This window comes from Impatiens glandulifera, chromosome 9 (assembly GCF_907164915.1).
Source record: "Impatiens glandulifera chromosome 9, dImpGla2.1, whole genome shotgun sequence".
NCBI classification, from domain to species: Eukaryota; Viridiplantae; Streptophyta; class Magnoliopsida; order Ericales; family Balsaminaceae; genus Impatiens; species Impatiens glandulifera.
In genome coordinates, this window is record NC_061870.1 from 24,541,607 (window position 1) to 24,557,618 (window position 16,012).

The 16,012-nt window shown below is 33.3% G+C and overlaps 1 protein-coding gene across 1 annotated transcript; it reads left to right on the top strand.

The window, feature by feature from the left end:
* The first annotated feature begins 8,258 nt into the window (after positions 1-8,258).
* LOC124915069 (peroxidase 51-like) lies at positions 8,259-9,481 on the top strand. The gene is made up of 3 exons (XM_047455718.1): positions 8,259-8,691; positions 8,772-8,937; positions 9,037-9,481. Exons 1-3 carry the CDS (start codon positions 8,284-8,286, stop codon positions 9,450-9,452), a joined length of 990 nt encoding a protein of 329 aa, XP_047311674.1. The 5' UTR covers positions 8,259-8,283; the 3' UTR covers positions 9,453-9,481.
* The last annotated feature ends 6,531 nt before the right edge of the window (positions 9,482-16,012 follow it).

Below are 16,012 nucleotides of genomic sequence, written 5' to 3' on the forward strand. Positions count from 1 at the left end.
TCCGTTATCAAATTCTGTTAGTGTGTTCTTTCATTTGTTTTCTTCTTTTGTCTTTCTGTCAGGGTTTTCCCAACAAGTAGTATCAGAGCCGAAGTTCGTCCTTGGCATGGTGGAGTCTTCAAAATGGGCATCAACTCCTTCGTCATCCTGGACGAGGACATCAATGTCGAATTTGAAGTTTGCGGTGGAAATCTTTAATGGAACTGGGCATTTTGGCATGTGGCAATGTGAGGTTCTAGATTGTCTTTTTCAGTAGGGTCTAGATATTTTTATCGAGGTCGAAAAGCCAGATGGTATAGAAGAAAAAGAATGGAGTATCATGAATCGGTTGGCGTGCAGAACAATTCGATCGTGTATGTCTAGAGAGTAGAAGTATGTCGTGAAGAATGAAACTTCTGCAAAGAAATTATGGCAAACATTGGAGGACAAATTTATGAAGAAGAGTGGTCAGGATAAGCTCCTTATGAAGAAGCGGTTGTTCCGGTTTGATTACCAATCAGATACTACTATGAATGAACATATTACTAAGTTTAATGAATTAGTGGCAGATCTGATAAACCTTGATGTTAATTTTGAGGATGAAAATCTTACTTTGATGTTGCTATCGTCATTTCCTGATGAATTTGAACACTTAGAAACAACGTTACTTCATGGGAAGGGAAATATTTCTATTGATTTTGTAAGTTCTACTTTATATAGTCATGAATTGAGAAAGCAAGACAAAAGGAAAAACAAAATAGGTATAGAAGATGAAGCAATGATGGTCAGGTGCCGTCAGTAAAGCAAATCAAAAGGAAAATGAAGAAGATCTGAAAGTAGAGTTGCCAAAGATGAATGTGCTTTCTGTCGTGAGAAAGGACATTAGAAGATTAACTGTCTAAAGTTAAAAAAGAAAGATAAATATTCTGAAGATGCAAATGTTGCAGAAAATAAAAGTGATGCAGATTCAGAATACTCTTTATCGATGTCACACACAACATCACATCCTGACTAGAGCTGTAAATGAGTCGAGTCGAGCTCAAGCTTGTTGGAGCTCGAGCTCGACTCGATTAAGTATTTATTAGCTCGACTCGAACTCGAGCTCGAACGAGCTTATAAATTTGAGCTCGAGTTCGAATAGACTATATTACTTACAAGCTCGACTCGACTCGAAAGTTTGAATAAAAATTAAATTATATATAATAATTTTTTTTTTTATATTTTTCAATATTATATATATTATATACTTTTATTATATATAATATATTAACGTTTTTTTATATCTTTCAATATTATATACAATATATTCATTATTACATCCTCTTTAGTATTTACTTTTATTATATATAATATATTAATATTTTTTATCCTTTTAATATTATATATAACATATTAGTTATTATATTCCTAATATTTATTTTTTATTATATATAATATATTAATCTTTATTTATCTCTTTCATTATTTATAATATACTTTTATTATATATATATATATATAATATTAACCTTTTTTTTATCATAAATCCCTTGTTTGTCTTTACTTTTTTTCTATACTCAATCAATTGAAATTTAGTAACATATGTTTCTTCTAATACATGAAGAAATCATAAAGAAAAGAATGAAGAAGACTAACTTATCGATGTTAACCAATAAAATAGTTGTTTCCTTCTTTTATTTATAACTAGATTTACTTAAAACAAAAATAAATCAAAATTATTTAAAAGCAAAAACAATAACTATAAAAGAAGTTAAAACAAATTTAGTTACCAATAGGATTTTGTGAATTAATGAGATGTGAAGATTGAAGAAAGAAGAAGAAGAAAAAGAAGAGTAAAAAAATTGTGAAAACTGAATAAGAAATATATAAAAACTAAAGAAGAAGAAGAAGAGATAAGAGTGATTGAAGAAGAAGAAGAATAAAAGAAGAAAAAGAATAACTAAAGAAGAAAAACTAAATATTAAGAGATAAAAATTATTGAAGAAGAAGGAAAACTAAAGAATAAGAGATAAAAGTTATTGAAGAAGAATAATAAATGAAGAAGAAGATGAAGAATAACTGATGAAGAAGAAGAGTAATTGATGAAAAAGATGAAGAGTAATTGATGAAGAAGATATGAAGAGTGACAGTAGAATATAATGAATGAACAATATATTAGAAATTAGGATTTTATTTTAGGGATTACGGGCCTTCATATTGGGCTTTGAAGAGAGAGGGAAAGAAAAATAATATTGTGTAAAATTTTAATATTAAATAAATAAAAAAATATTTATATGTTATGAGGCTCGAAAAAGCTCGACAAGCCATCGAACAATCTTTATATGAGCTCGAGTTCGACTCGAATAATAAACGAGTCGGCTCGAGCTCGACTCGAACTCAGTCAAAGTCAAGCTCAAGTTGAGCTTTGACCGAGTAGTTTGCGAGAGGCTCACGAGTGTCTTGCCTCATTTGCAGCCCTAATCCTGACGTGTGGATATTTGACTCAGCCAGACACTTATCATATGACACCAATTCAAAAATGGTTCTTTGATTTTCAGGAACTAGATGGTGGAGTTATTTACATGGGATATGCTAATACATGTAAAATAAAAGGGATAAGTTCAATCAAGCTGAGAAATGATGACGGATCCACCACAATTATCAGAGATGTTCGGTACATACCGAATATGAAAAAGAATCTCATTTCTTTGGGGGCCTTGGAGTTAAAAGGCCTAAATGTGAAATTGGAAAATGGAATTCTTAAGGTAATCTCTGAAGCACTAGTGATATTGAAAGCTATAAGGAAAATTAATAATTTTTATTACGATCAAGGTAGTGCAGTTAATGGGACATCATATGTATCAACTTCCGGGAGCAGTAAGAAGTTAGGGACAACAAAGCTATGACATATGCGATTAAGGCATGCTGGTGAGAAATCTATGCAAACTCTTGTCAAACAAGGATTGTTGAAAGGTACAAAAGTTTGTAAATTAGATTTTTGTGAACATTGTATTATGGGAAAACAAAAGCAAGTAAAATTTGGCACTACTATCCATAACACCAAGGGTATTTTGGATTATGTGCACTTAGATGTCTAGGGACTTGCCAAGACTCATTCTCTTGTAGGTAGACATTATTTTGTTACTTTTATTGATGATTTTTCTAGAAGAGTATGGATGTTTACTATGAAGAACAAAGATGAAGTGTTTGAGACTTTTCTTAAATGGAAAACTCAAGTTGAAGACGAGACATGAAGAAAGATCAAAATTCTTCAGACTGATAACGGTGGAGAATACAAGAATAATCCATTCCATAAGTTATGTCAAGAGTGTGGCATAGTTCGAAACTTCATAGTCATAAAAACACCACAGTAGAATAGAGTATCAGAATGTATGAACAAGACATTGGTAGAGAAATTTCGATGTATGTTGTCTAATGCTGGGTTAGACAGGAAATTTTGGGCAGAAGTTGTGTTATACGCTCAATATTTGGTAAATAGCCTATAATCATCTGCACTTGGTGGTAAGACTTCATTAGAGGTATGGTCTAGAAAACCAGCAACTGATTATGATTTTTTTGTATATTTTTGGTTCTACTGTATATTATCATTTAGTTGAATCAAAGTTGGATCCACGAGGAAAGAAGGCTCTTTTTATGGGATTTACTACGGGAGTTAAAAGAATATCGTCTCTGGTGTTTGGATGCAAAGAAAACCATTATCAATCGAGATGTTACTTTTAATGATTATTCAATATTGAATAAGGTAACACCAGACAAAATTGATTGTACTCCGCAACATGTGGAGTTTGAGCAGATAAAGATAAGCCCAACTATAAGTGACTCTCTGACGACAGACGAAGAGTTAAATGAGGAAGAGGTTCCGACCCAAGAACCTTCAAAACAATGTGAATCAATTGTTGTGAATATGCCAAGACGAGTTATTCAAAAACCAGGCCGGTTTGTTGACATGACCGCCTATGCATTTCTAGTCGTAGATGATGTTCCATCCACTTTTTCAGATGTCAATCAAAGTACTGAAAATGGAAAAATGAGAAGTGTTATGGAAGATGAGATGCAATCTCTTCAGAAGAATGAGACATGCAAGTTTTTTTTTTTTTGGGGGGGGGGGGGGGGAAACGACTTAGCGTCATTTCATTAAAAATTCTCAAAAACGGGAAAAAAATCACGAGTTTATGAGATCATTCTAGACAGGCCTAGAATAATTTTGAAGTCGTAACATTCTGAATAAAAGCTAAAAAGCTAAAAACGTAAATGAATTATATGTTTACAATGCTTTCAATTCTAGTGAGTTTAAAAAACGGTAAATTCCAGTTCCTGCAGATATTCCAGTTCTACTCCGTGCTTGAAATTCTTCACCACGTTCCCGCGAGGGCGCTGCAATCCGATACAATATCTTTTCATAACTCGTCAATGCTCCTACGGGTTAAGACATGCAAGTTGACGCATCTTCGAAAAAGAATTTCCCAAAAAAGGATATTATTGGTTATAAATAGATATTTACTAAGAAAAAAGGATTTCCCAAAAAATTTGATGTTCGCTACAATGCAAAATTGGTAGCTAAAGACTACGCTCGAAAGGAATGAGTTGATTATAATGATGTACTTTCTCCTGTTTTTAAACACTCTTCTATTAGAACTTTGTTTGCCTTGATAGTGCAGATTAATTTGGAGCTAGCTTAACCAGATGTGAAGACCGCAGACATACACGGTCATTTGAACGAGGAAATCTACATTTATCAACCAGATGAATTCAAAGTTGCTGATAAAGAAATTTGGGTTTGCAAGTTGAACAGATCATTGTACAGGTTGAAGCAATTGTCGAGACAATGATACAAGCGACTTGACAAGTTTATGATGGAGCACAAGTACACAAGAAGCAGATTTAGTTCATGTGTATATTTGCGCAAACTGTAAGATGAGTCTTATATCTATCTATTCTTGTACGTTGATGATATGTTGATAGCATCAAAGAGCCAATATGAAATTGAAAAATTGAAGGTTCAATTGGGTAAAAAGTTCGAGATGAAAGACATGAGAAAATCCAAATCTAAACATTGTTTAGATTTGGTAAACACTTTCTAGTTTAGTATTTGGATATTGTGCCAATGTGGAGATTTGTTGTTTTTGGCACAATTAGAATCTCACATCGGAAGATAATGAGAGTGAAAGAAGTTTCGTAGTATATAAAAGAAACTATATTCACAGTTAGAATAAATCCCACATTGGAAGATGATGGGAGTTGGGGAAGTTTCTTAGTGTATAAAAGAAACTCTCCCCTCTTTTGTTTATTGCACCCAATATTTGTATCTTTTTTTTCTTATTAATTGATAGTCTTAGTGCTCAGAGACGTAGGCAACATTTTGGTCAAACTCTGTTATCAAATTCTGTTAGTGTGTTCTTTCGATTGTTTTCTTCTTTTGTGTTTCTGTTAGAGTTTTTCCCAACACCAACATCAGAGTTGTCTTCAGCATAGAGGTGTAAATGAGCTGAGCCGCTCGTGAGCTACTCATGAGTGGCTCGGTCAAAGTTCGATTCGAGTTCAGTCAAAATCAAATTCGAGCCGAGCTCGAGCCAACTCGTTTAAGATTCGAGCCGAATTCGAGCTTAGGTAAGACTCGTTTGATGGTTCGTCGAGCTTTTTTTAGCCTAATCATATACACATTTTTTAATTATATTTTATTTTTTAATCAAAGTTTGAAACATATTCATAAGATTAACTATAAACTTATTGTTTATGGGCCTCCCGAAAATATAATTATAAATTAAAAAATATATGTTATATAATACTTATAAGGAAATTAATATATTTATTAATTTAATTATAGAAACATAATTTTTTAAAAATTAAATCAAAATATAATTATACTGTAATATTATTTAATATATGCCATCTAAATGTATTATATTTTATAAGATATAAGACTATTTTTATTTGACTATAAAGTATTTATCAAGATATATCAAAATAATATATATAAACTAATAAATATATATTATATAATACTAGCCGCAATTATTATACTAGCCACGCAGTACTATCCAGTACACCACATTCTACCAAATATATATTCCGCGCACTACCATCTCGTACTCCATGTTCTAACGAATATTATTCTTGCGTAATATCCCATACACCTGGCGTACAACGAACGAAAAGCTGACACGTATCTACGAATTAGATTCGATCGTTTCTACACTTCAAATATAAAAAAGGCATCAGAGTACAACAGTGAATCCTCTAGCTTAATCTTGAATTCTGGATTCTTAATCTCTCTCTAATTGATTTTGAAAATCACTACGTTAAGATGAGCGATAAGTTACCGTACTATCTGATAATATTTTCAGTGTTGTAAGTTGAACAGAATGTTGTCTGTTTAATAGAGTGTGATAGCTAGGAGTTCAGAACATGTAGATGTTAAGACTTGTGTTATGAGTGGGTTTGTGTAGAGGCTATACAAATCAAAGTCTTCTAGTTGAATCCCCTTAGAAACAGAAGAAGGGGTGACGTAGTAATTTTATCTATAAACATCCATAAAATTTGTGTTATTTCCTTACCACTTCTTACAGTCTTATATTTGTCGCCTCAAATCCCGTAAGCATTTTCCACACTTGATATCGTTCAAGAGCTTGCTACGATTTGTTGAAGAATAGAAATATATTCTAAGTCTTTAACATGATTAAAATCGTATTAAAGTCAAAAGTAGCACAACACTATTCAACCCCCTTTAAATTGTTGTCACCGATCCTAACATTTGTGTATAAAATACAAGTTATATATATATATATATATTAAATCCTGAAAATTTGATGTAGGGGCAATATTTATAATAATATAAATTCAACTTTTTAATTAACTAATATATATATATATATAATAATGCTTAATTTAAATTTGTTTGGTTTGTCGGGTCGAGAGTTGTGGTTAATTTAAATATATATGTAATATTAAATATATACTTGGGTCAGATTGTGGGATGATCCGTCCATAAACTTGAAACGGTTAAAAAATAAATTTAAAATGTTATATGTATGTTTTGAACTCCAACCGAACAATACAAGTATAACTCTTTAACAAAGTGTGATTGGAGTGTGATTTTCCAAAAGATACTAGGTCGGTAACAAATGAGAGTGGTTAAAAAACATAAATCAAACATTTGATTGACCAAAATGTGAGGTCACGAGGTTAAATGTCGATTGAGATTGGTGGATTATTTTTTTAAGGGTAAAAGACGTGTGAAAGTGTGATTGAGATGTGGTTTGTCAAAAGATAAGAGGTGGATAACAAAAGATTGTGCAACATTCAACACTAAATTTGATAAAACGTACAACATTTCCAATAATATAAGTTTAACTTTTTAACTAATATATATATATATATATTTATAATATGCTTAGTATTTATTTGATTTTCCGAGTTGGGAGTTGTGGTTAATTTGGATATATATGTGAGAGTAAATGAATTCTTGGGTCGGATTGTGGGATGACTCGCTCATAAACTTGATACAGTTAAAAATTAAATTGTTATATGTATGCTTCGAATTTCTAAAAACCAAAATAACCTATCAACAAACAAGCTTTGAATATTTCATTTATTATTTATATATTTTTGTTGTCAAAAATTAGTTTTTGGTGAGATTTGAATCCGTAAACAAATAAAAATTTCAATCATTACACCACAATGTTTTATATTTAATATTATAATAAATTTAACTAAATAGCTTACTATTTTTAATAAATTGATTGTCCTAACTCGAAGGCTTATCGGGCTTATCTAAGGTCGGCTCTAACCATTAGTTATGATTCTTTTAACTCTTGTAACTGACAAGTTGTACAAATTCTAACATCAATGTTAATTGTGATATACATTATTTTTTTTATAAAAGTTGACATTTTAAAAAAATATATATATATATATATATATATATATATAATTAATAAGGAAAATAAAAGTTGACGGGATAATTGTAGTTATAAAGTTTATTAATTATTATTAAATACCAAAAAAAGTATATGCACCATAAGCCCTAAACGTGTATGCAATCCATATTTGATCTATCATTTTGGACCAAGTTTTAAGTTTGACGAGACATATATAGATATATGAGTGAGTAAACTAATTAATAATTAATAAATTTGGAGTAATTTTCAATACAACAAGTTGCTTAGGCAGGAAATTAAAAAGAATTGATCAAATGGAATGTTACAATAATATTGTTGTTTTCCATTATAAATACCAAGTAATTTCCATATCTGCATCACAGCAATCAAACCATCATCAACATATTAATATCTGGTTCTCTCTAGAATGGGTCGATTCAACATTCCTCTGACATTGTTGTCACTGTCCTGTCTCTGTCTTTTGGCTTCGGCCCAACTGAAACAGAACTACTACGCCGGCACGTGCCCCAACGTCGAATCCATCGTCAGGAAGGCCGTCCAGCTGAAGTTTCAGCAAACTTTTGTTACAGCCCCGGCCACTCTCAGGCTCTTCTTCCACGACTGCTTTGTTCAGGGCTGCGATGCTTCCGTTATGATTCAATCGACCGGAGGCAACAAGGCGGAGAAGGATAACCCAGATAACATTTCCTTAGCCGGAGATGGGTTCGACACCGTTGTCAAGGCCAAGGCTGCAGTTGACGCCGTCTCCGGTTGCCGGAATAAAGTATCCTGCGCCGACATTCTAACCATGGCTACCAGGGATGTCATCGCTTTGGTAATTATTAATCACTTCTCTCTGTTCTGCCCTGTTGTTCCTCCTGAATCAATGAATTTTTATTATAAAAATGAATGCAGACCGGAGGGCCATCTTACGCTGTGGAGCTGGGGAGATTGGACGGCCTGAAGTCGACGGCGGCGAGCGTCACCGGAAAACTTCCTCATCCGAACTTCAATCTCAACCAACTCAACTCCCTCTTTGCTGCCAACGGCCTTAATCAAAACGACATGATAGCTCTCTCAGGTAATTAAGTTCAAACTAATCTATTCATTATATATAATCTTTTATTTTATTTCATTTCATTTCATTTGATTATTATAAATTATTATTGTATATATATAGCTGCCCACACAATTGGGTTCTCCCACTGCAGCAAATTCTCAAACAGGATCTACAACTTCACAAAGTCGAACCCGATTGACCCGACCCTGAACAAGCAATACGCATCCCAGTTGATTCAAATGTGCCCGAAGAATGTGGACCCGAGAATAGCAATAAACATGGATCCAATCACGCCCCGAAAATTCGACAATGCATACTTCAAGAATCTTCAGGGAGGAAAGGGATTATTCACTTCCGACCAAGTGCTCTTCACCGACTCCAGGTCTAAGTCGGTGGTCAACGCCTGGGCTACCAGCTCCCAGTCATTCAACTCTGCCTTCATAACCGCCATGACCAAACTCGGCCGCGTCGGAGTCAAGACCGGAAAGCCCGGACCCAACGGTAACATCCGTGTCAGATGCGACGCATTCAACTGATCCATTTCATCGCTGTCTTTATTCCAAGCTCAACGAAAGCTAGAGCCATAAACAAGTAAAATAAGTATGAACACAAGAGAGTTGAGATTTTTTATTTTTTTATTTCCTGTTAAGAATTTATTGATTGTTTAATCGTGTCATCAACCAATGTATGAGTGTTATTATTACTATTCACTTTGGATGTTATGTATGGTCATATATTGATGTTGATGGATAATCCTTAGTCTTTAGGGTATTTGTAGATTTTAGGATTTAGGGTTTGGTTTTATGTGTAATGTTCTTATTTAATTAGTCGGTTTCCCATTTAGTTGGTTTTCTGAAATTTGATCAAATGGGTCTCATAATAGGTCAAATTCGAAAAAAGTCTCACGTTTGATGAACAACGGCCTATCCATTGTCGAAGAACCGGATTTTCTATCCACAAGCGAGAAAATCTAGAAGTTACTACACCTAAAAGTCGCTTAATCTTCCCTAGTTTTGTCTCCCTTTCGTGTAATCGTCTAAAGCAACCAGAGCAGTCGAAGCTTGTCGTGAACATCTGTAAGTTTGTTTTCCATAATTCCTAGCTCAGTTTTATTCTTGACATAAATATACTTGGATGACCTAGAATGGGGACCTCTAGAATCATGTTTAAGATTTGAGGAATGACTTAAGTGTTCTATAATCAAAACCAACAATCTGTAATCAAAACCAATATTTGTTCAAGTTAGAGATATTCAAAATCAACATCTGTAATCAAAACCAACATTAATTGATTTAATATTCATAAGACAAAACCAATAATAATTGATACAATATTCATAAGATAAAACCAACAGTAATTGATACAATATTCATAAGATAAAACCAACATTTGTTCAAGCTAGAGTTGATGGTTGGTTAGATAATGGCTGATGAGATGATGGTCTTATAGCTCTTGCAGTAGATGGTGCAGACATCACTGATTTACATGTTGTCTTGTTATGAGCTTGACTAGCACATGAGCTACATCGTCTCGGTACCTTACGAGTCTCACCTTGGGATGACCTACGCTTTGTTTGTGGTTGCCCTTTCTTAACTTTAACATGCGGTTTAAGTCACACTTGTTGTTTGATATTTTCTGGAATATCCCAAGAGTCTTGATGATAAACTGGATAACATGTCTTCGCATATGCACTAATTCACGATTCAGTTGAGTAATACTTGAAAAAGATAACAATTGAACATGAGCAATTGGTTAGTTAGTTAGATAGATTCAACAACAAATCGTTACCTTGAGCAGAATTCATAGGCATCCACGATGGTGCTTGCCTTTTATTCTCTTGCCTCGTCACAATTGAACATGTATGATCTTTTATAAATTTATGAATCTCAAACATTTCCGAGGATTTTCCTTTCACAGCACGCAATCTCCACTTGCAATTTTGATCCAAACATTTAACCGCCCGAATATTTTTTTTGACCTCTCAACTTTGAATTCAAAATGATTAGCCATTGCATATTTATGTAACCTCAGTTGAAGTTCTTTTTTACTCTCAAACAACATACTGACTTTCAATTCGATTTCGCAAATTAATGCGTCAGGTAACGGATTTTCACTACTTGGTATGTTACTAGCAACCCAATCACTACAGTTTGGTTGGGTACTAGCAACCCAAGAATGGCTTGTTGGTACGAGCAACCCAATCATTGTTTGGTTGTGTACTAGGAGCACAATCATTGTTTGGTTGTATACTAGGAACCCAATCATTGTTTGGTTGTGTACTAAGAACCCAATCATCAACCCCCTCATTCAGACGCAAACATGGGTCTTCTTCTATGTCATTTTGAGTTTCAAAGATAACCTCCTGCTGTTGAAACTTCGGGAATACTTCAGGATCATCAATTGTTAGAACCACTACACTTTCTTGAGTTGGGTTTCTAGGTAGTGAATTCTCTACTAAAGATACACACAGTGCAATGCGATGGTGGAGTGATATCGAGGTTTCAAGTAAAAAGAACTTCACATCCATATCTTGTTTGATATCAGTTATATAAGAAAATTTTTCATCCATACCCGGAGTATTATACTTGGTTTGAAGCAATAAATTATATCTAAGTTTATCAATATTAGTAGTAGAGTAGATCATATCAACTAATTCAGCATATATAGAATTTAGGGGAACATTCAAACCCTAAACCCTAAACCCTAAACCCTAAACCCTAAACCCTAAACCTTTGGTTGACTTTGGAACAAAATGAGTATTACAATCCATAATTTTCCACTCTCCATTAAGGTAAAGAAGTGCTTGAGCTGCAATTGAAAACAATTCAACGATTGTACGCCTATTGTAATGTTCTGTTATTGGTTCACATAAAATAAATGTACCCATTTGAGAAAGAAGAGTCGTGGGTCTTCAACTGCTGAACTTGAACGAACGGAGCTAAGAATATACAATAATCATAAGTTAGCAATAACTAGAATATTACACATAAACCCAACATTGGAAAAAATAAGCAACATCAGAATATACAATGTTCATGAATATACAACATTGGAAAAACTTAGCAACATCATAATATACATTGTTCGTGAATATACAATGTTCGTGAATATACAATGCTCGTGAGTGAACTGATGCGCATACATATACCATATACTATCAATATAAACAGATAGACCCTAAAATCTACAAATACCCCAAAAACTAAGAATTATCCATCAATATATAAGCATACATTGGAGTTATCCATCAATAAGAACATTATACAACCCAAACCCTAAACTGACCTGTAATGGAACGATGACACGGATGGATGGACGGACGAACGACCGATGATGAAACGAGAAGGAAGAACGGACGGACGATTCCCGATTAAAGTGGTGCGAGTTGAAATGAGACGTTGGAGAGTGGAGTCGTGGAGAAATCGAATTTGAAACGAGGGTAAAAATTAGAATTAGAATTTATACTCTGATGTGCGAGCATTAGACAATGTGCAAGAACCGTGTAATGCTCGCATTATGATGTGCGAGCATTATAGATGCAAGAATCGTGTAATGTTCGCATGATGATGTGCGAACATTACATGATTCTCGCATCTGTAATGCTCGCACATCAGCGTTTAATGTGTTATCAGGGGCATGGACGTCATTTCACAGGGCGAAAATACCCTTTTTGCAGGGTTTATTAATCGTGGGCCTTTTTAGAATTATGCCTATTATGAGGTCCATTTAATCGAATTTCCCCTTTTTGTTGGGTTGAAGAGAAAAATAAGGAAGGAAAGTTATAAAAGGAAATAAAATATTATTATTTTCTCGTTATTCAATCATACTATTATATTACTAAGTAAATATATAATCAAGATAAAAATCTTTTCCCTATCTTAGACTTAAATAACCTAACTTATAACATTTCATATTATCCTAATAAATACTATAATAAATTAAAAATATTAATTTTAATTAAAAACATTAATTTCAACACTCACCCTTAATCTTTTTGTTGGTCATGGCTAACAAATCCCGTAAGTAGACGAATTTGTTAAAAGGAAGTACTTTAGTGAAGATATCTACAAGTTGATCTCCGGTCTTTACGTTCTTGATTATCACTTCTTCATCAACCACTACTTCACGAATGTAGTGATGTTTGAGGTTGATGTGTTTTGTTCGACTATGAAATATCGCATTTTTCGACATAGCAATTATCGATTTTCTATCGCAAAAGAGAACCTCAGACATATCTTATTTCTCCCCATGTCTTCTAAAATCTTCATTAACCAAACCACTTGTTTCGTTTGCCGATATGTATTCTTCTAACTTCCAAGTTTCATTTTTTTCGATCATGTTGATTTCTTCTTCTATCGCTTTCACCCAAACCTCCTTTTTAATAGTTTGTTCAAAGATTTTGAGTTCTACAACACAGAAATTATATGAAGCATATATGTCGTTTAAATTTCTCATTTTTATGGGAGTAAGGATCGGAATGGATGAACTTGCCCCAGGTTGTGTTGTCGGATATTGTTAATGCTCACTTTCTTCATAACCACTTTCATTGACTTGTTTAGATTTCTCCCTCTGATCTTCTTAAAAAATCGGCATTTGTACATCCTCAACACCTTTCTTTTTACAATATAATTGTTCTTTTTCATTGAAGATCACATTCCGACTTTCAATCACCTTATTTTTTTCAAGCTAAAAAGTCGATATCCCTTCGACTTGGTGCTATAGCCAATGAATATACATTTTTCACCATTATCTTTAAATTTGTTTCTCATTTTTCTTCGGGACATGAGAATAGAAAATGGATCCAAAAAATTTCAAGTGATTGACCGACGACTTTCTACCCTTGGACCATGCCTCAAATGGTGTCTTATTTTTAACCGCCTTTGTTGAACATCGATTCAAAAAATAAATTGTTGTATAAGTTACTTCGGCCCCAAAAGTCAATTCTAACCCCTTTCATTCATAATGGTTCTCGCCATCTCGACAATTGTTCGATTCTTCCTTTCTAACGCCATTTTGTTCTGGCGTATAACTCGTCTTCAATTTTTTTTAAGACCAATATTTTCACAATATTTCTCGAACTCCTTCAAGTTGTATTCTCCTCCTCTATCACTTCTTAAACTTTTTATCACCTTACCACTTTGTCTTTCAGTCATTCTTTGAAACTTCTTGAAAATGGAAAGTGATTCCAATTTTTACCTCAAAAAAAATAAACCCATCACATTCTTGAAAAATCGTCGATAAAAGTGATAAAGTATTTGTTACCTTCGTGAGAGTTTTTGGACATCGGGCCACAAATATTGGTGTGAACGAGCTCCAACAATGATTTTGCTTTCCAGACTTTCTCTTTCGGAAACATCTCTCTATGGATATTACCAAGAGCACATGCCTCACAAACATCATGATTTTCGTCAATATTTGGCAACCCATACACCATATTTTTTCTGCTTAGCAATTTCAAGCTCTCAAAGTTCACAAGCCCAAGCCGTTTATGCCACAACCATGACATATCTTCAACATTGACCTTAACCGATGCACAACTTGCAGGTTAAGATTAAGAGGAAAATTTCAATTCCTCTCCATCTTGACAACCGCTATCAACTTTCTATTATTTTTCTTGTCAAAAATTTTACAATAATCATCATCGAAATACTATGCATGATTATATTGCATAAGTTGTCTAACACTTAGAAAATTTTGAGCTAAATCCGGAACAAACAACACATCATGGATAAGCAATTTATCTTTCTTTGAATCTACAGCAATCGTACCTCTTCCATTTGATTTCACCACAGCATCATTACCCATTGTCATCCGAGTTGTGTCGCTCTTGTCAACTTTGGAAAAACTCAACTCATCTCCGGTCATGTGATTGTTAGAGGTGTCAATTCAGGTGGGTCGGGTGGGTTCGAGTCGGCTTGAATGAGGTGCATTATAACAAAATTTTCAACCCAAACCTGAACCAACCTGAAAACAACAAACCCGAACCCAGAACAACTCGACCAACCCGACTAACCCGAAATAAGTTTTTTGCTTAATAATAATACTTTAATTTAAATACAAAATAATAAAATTGGCATAAACATAATAATTATGTTTAGAAAATTCAAAATTTTCACAAAATAAATATTACACAACGAAATTATGATATCATTATAAAAAAATCTTCAATCATCACAAAAGTATTTTCAAGTTCAAACTCTACTTCTTCATCGTTGTACACCTTTTTGTATGAGTCCAACCTTGAAATAAGATATGAAATTAAAATAAATTAAACTCTAAAATCTTCTAAAAATATATTAATTTAAACTTACTTACTTTTTAATATCAAGTATCAATACTAATGTCTGAAATCTGAATGATCTCTTCTCATAGTTTAAGTAGTATTTGAGCCATCGTCCCCATTTATGAATAAACTCATAATATTTTCAGTCAAATTATCCAACTCCACCTCAGTATTTTCTACAAAAAGAAAATATTAGTCAAAGAATCGAACAAAAAACTTTAATATGAAAATAAAAAGACGAGCCACTGACCATTCTGTCCAACTAACCAATCTCTACAACAAACTAATGCCTCAACAACATCAAGCTTCGTTGCACTACAATATTGGTCAAGTATCCTACCACCGATGCTAAAAGCCGATTCTTAAGCAACTGTAGAAATTGGAACACTCAAGATATCTCTGGCCATTTTTGCAAGTTCAGGATACCTAAATTGGTAGCTTTCCAAAATGCGAGGACATCAAATTTTGTATCTCTGTCAATTTTCGATTCTTCCAAATAGAGCTCTAATTGTCTCTTTTAAGCTTTTCCATTGAATTCCAAACTTTGAAATGTATCAAATTCCTATATCATAAATAAAATATATTAGTAAAAAAAAGTAAAAAATACTAGTGAGAAAAAAACATTATCAACGGTACCTTCAAAATATTCATGCATCCGCTTGAATTTAGAGTAAAAGAAGCAATATCATCATCAGTTCTCACTTGGCTGCCTTTTACATACTTTACACATTCACGAATCTTATCAACACCATTATCAATTTTTTTTAAACCTTCTTGCACAATTAAATTGAGAATGTGGTCACAACAACCAAC